Source organism: Lipotes vexillifer, unplaced genomic scaffold, assembly GCF_000442215.2.
Source record: "Lipotes vexillifer unplaced genomic scaffold, Lipotes_vexillifer_v1.1 scaffold225, whole genome shotgun sequence".
Lineage (NCBI taxonomy): Eukaryota > Metazoa > Chordata > Mammalia > Artiodactyla > Lipotidae > Lipotes > Lipotes vexillifer.
The window spans coordinates 1,012,225-1,015,887 of NW_006787630.1; the positions used below are offsets into that span (position 1 = coordinate 1,012,225).

The following is a 3,663-nucleotide window of genomic DNA, read 5'->3' on the forward strand; positions in this document are numbered from 1 at the left end:
AGATGTCTTCTGTCAGCACTGTTTCAATGACTGTTGGATGCAGGGAGGGACAGATGGATGGGTGATTGATTCTGGAAGAGTTAAGTGTGTGAGATGAGCTGAAAAAAGTCAACAAGGAGTAAAACTGGGAAGAACAGCCACGGCAGTTCTCAAAACCCACCATAAAGCCAGAGTCATCAAAAAACGTGTTATTGGGCTAAGCAGACACAGATCGATGAAGGAGAAGGGACCCCAGACACAGACTGCTCCACTTCTGGGACTTCTCTGCACTGCCAAGTTTTCCGTGATAGATGAATAAAGGTATTTTAGATATTAATGTGGGACCATCCGATTTGTGCACAGTGCTACCCTGAAGATGCTCGGTATTTCCTCAGAGGGAGCCCCACGAGCGCGAGTGTAAGCAGTTGACTCTCAGGTTTCCTGGGCACCTGCCATGCCAGGCATTTTCCTGGGCCTAGCAGGAGGGAGAGAAGCAAAACCCCGTGGCGGTCCAGTGGCTGGGACTCTGCACTTCCACTGCCAGGTGCCAGGGTTCAATCCCTGGTTGGGGAACTAAGATCCCACAAGCTGTGACTCAGCCAAAAAAAAAAAAAAAAAAAAAAAAAAAAAAAAAAATCCTGCTCACATGAAGCCAATGACGGCAGTCACAGAGAAAGTTAGAAAGAGAAAGCTGTCAAAAAGCAGTGCAGGGCGAGGGGGTGGGGCTAAGCCGACTGGGGGCGTGGGGCAGGGGGAGGCTCCGAATGAGGTATGAACTTGTCCGGGGCCAGAGCTGGCCCCTTCTGCCATCACTCATGCCAGGCCCTCCTGTGTCCCACGCCCCGGGTCACCCTGTACCCAGAATTCACGGCCCCAGCCTGAGACCACTCCAAGCCTGGGTCCTGGGAAATGGTGGGTCCAGACCCCATGGCCTTCCTCAAAGTTAGCATGAGCCCCTATGCGACTTGGCCCTGCTCCCCAGTCACCAGCTCAGGATGCTCTCCGCCCCAGGCCCGCATCCAGGATCCCACGTGGCTTTCACTTGTGTCCTCAGGCTCCTCCCAGGACTGGCTGGCGTCCTGCAGCATGGCCCCAAGCTGGGTTTATCTGGTATTTTCTCCAATAGGACCAGGTGTACTGGTTTCCTGGGGCTGCTCTAACAAATTACTGCAAATTGGGTGACTTAAAAGAACAGGAATTTCCTCTCTCACGTTCTGGAGGCCACACGTCCAAGGTCAGTGTGTCCCAGGGCCGTGCTGCCCCCGGAGGGTCCCGGGGAGGGTCCCCCTCCCGCCTCTTCCAGCTTCTGGGGTCCCAGGTGTCCTGGGCTTGCGGCCGTGTGTCCTTCCCGTCTCTGCCTCTGTTGTCACATGGCCGTCTTCTCTCGGTCTCTCCTCTGTGTGTCTCTCATAAGGATACTTGTTGGATTTAGGGCCCGTTCAGATAATCCAGGATGATCTCTTCTTGAAACTCTTAATCACATCTACAAAGACCCTTTTTCCAAATAAGGTCCCGTTCACAGGTTCTGGGTGTCAGGATGTGGACACACCTTGTTGGGGGCCACCATTCAACCCACTACACTGGGGTTAAGGGTTTGGGGTGGAGCACACTGAGGTGAGGTGCCCTTCTCACTGATTCCTTCTAGGGGGACCCTGACACCCCCAGGACATCACCCTGAGGTCGACCTTGACCACCTGGCTGAGGTGGCATCTGCCGGGTTCCCCCAAGGTGGGATTCCAATCTACTCTTTACAAGCAAGTCCCCAAATCCAGCCCACCTGGGACAGAGGCAGGAGTTAGGTCCAGCCCGGGAGCATGGCGCACGGTATTAGGAATTTTCCCCACTCCTGTCTGTGTTCCATCAGCGAGGCTGCGAGGTGTTTCCTTTATGCGTTGGGTCACATCCCCACCTGCATTTTAAGCCAGGCTGTATGGAGGATGAGCCCCGGGCCACTGTGATAAGAACCTGGTTGGGTCACAGGGTCCACCCTCCCTGTGGCCCTGGGAAGGATGTGTCTGAGTGGTCAGTCCCAGGTCCCGGGAGGTGGGGAGGAACTGAGGCTCAGCAGAGCCCAGGGTCACTCACGGTACAGTCATCTACCTGATCGCTACAGGTAAAATGTCAACAATGCGTATGAAATAACAACCCAAAGGCTGAACAAAGGACCAGAACCTTCGATCTGGGAGGTCCACACAGCAGGAAGGTGGGACAAGAAAGGCATGAGGGAGGCTGGGGGCTCACAGGTGACACACCAACTGGCCCCCTACTCACAGCTTGCGGGAGACGGGGGAGGGTCACAACACACACACAGGGCACGGAGGTACTAGGGACCGCATCACGGGCCTGGAAGCTTCCTTGGACAGGAATCTAGACCCAGTTGTATATAAATAACCAAAAAAAGCCAGAAAGAGGAATCTCGAAGGCACAAGTTAAATAAAGGCCACACGTCAGAAAGGTGGGGAGGACCCTCACAGCAGGTTAGGGGACACTCCAGGCAGAGTGGTGAGAACCCCTGCAGCCCCCCTCCCCAGACAGAACCCTCCCCAGCACCCCCCAGCGAGCAGGGGCAGAGGAACCAGCAGTGGGCAGGACGCTGTCTGACATCACTCCCACCCTACCCAGGAGTCTGGGGGCTGCACCCTGGACACTGGCAGAGGGATGGGGCCTGGACCAACAACCCCCCCTTTTGAAAGGAGGCGTGGGGGATGGGGCGTCACAGAGCTGGGTGATCGCAGAGCTGGGAGTCACTGGGGGTCCTGGGTTCACAAGGTGGGAGTCTGGTGGGGCTCTGGGGGTCTCAGCCCCAGAAGGATGGGGCACTCAGGGGAGGAGGTCACTGGGGCAGGAAGGAGGAAATGGAGGGAGATGGTAGTGTCTGGGGGTCCTCGGGCTGGCCAGGCTGGGGGTTGCAGGGTCTGGAGAGCCTGGCAGGGGCTGAGGGGCCACAGGGATGCTGAGGGTGGAAGAGGTCACTGGGTCTGGGAGATCCTGGCCAAGGTGGCAGGGTCAGGGGTCACAGAGCCAGGAGACGCTGATGAGAGTGGAGGGGCAGGGGTCGCAGGACCAGAATACGGCCAGTATCTGGAAGTACGGGTGGAGGGGGACCTGGCAGGGTCACAGGGCCTAGGGGTGCTAGGGCCAGGGGATGGTGGTTACTGGGAACAGCAGGGTCCCAGGGATGGTGGGTGTCCCGGGGTGAGGGCAGGTCCCCGGGACCAGCAGGGGTTCCAAGAATAACGGGTTGGGTCCTGGGACGACGGGGTCCTGAGGGTGGTGGGGTGCCGGGAACAGCAGGGGTTCCAAGAAGGGCGGGTCCTGGGGGATGACTAGGTTCCCGGGGGTGGCGGGTATCCCCGGCAGAGGGGAGGGGTGGCGGGATCTCAGGGATGGCTGAGTCCCGGGGGCTGGCGGGGTCTGGGCCCGGGGATGCTGGGTCCCCGGGGGCGGCGGGTCCCGGGACGGCGGCCCACCTGTGCGCCGGGATGCGCTGCGCGCCGAGCCCCTTGCCCACCAGGAAGTGCACGTCGCAGAGCACCTCGTTGTTGAAGAGGAAGGCGAAGCGCTCCTTCACCGTGGGCTTGGTGGCCTGCCAGTTGTAGACGGGCTCGCGCAGCAGCGCCCCCGCCCCCGGCTCCTCGGCCGCCCGCTCCCCGCCCGCAGCGGCCTGCGCGCCCGGCCCCGGCC

General features: G+C 59.4%; 1 protein-coding gene across 1 annotated transcript in view; it reads right to left on the bottom strand.

Moving 5' to 3' along the window:
* The window catches only part of BTBD2 (BTB domain containing 2), a gene marked incomplete at its 5' end in the record, with an annotated part of 21,755 nt that overhangs the window by 17,745 nt on the left and 347 nt on the right, over window positions 1–3,663 (bottom strand). Inside the window, one exon of the mRNA XM_007460362.1 lies at window positions 3,450–3,662. Within this exon, the coding sequence (XP_007460424.1) occupies window positions 3,450–3,662 (213 nt within the window). The remainder of the gene's footprint in view (window positions 1–3,449; window position 3,663) is intronic.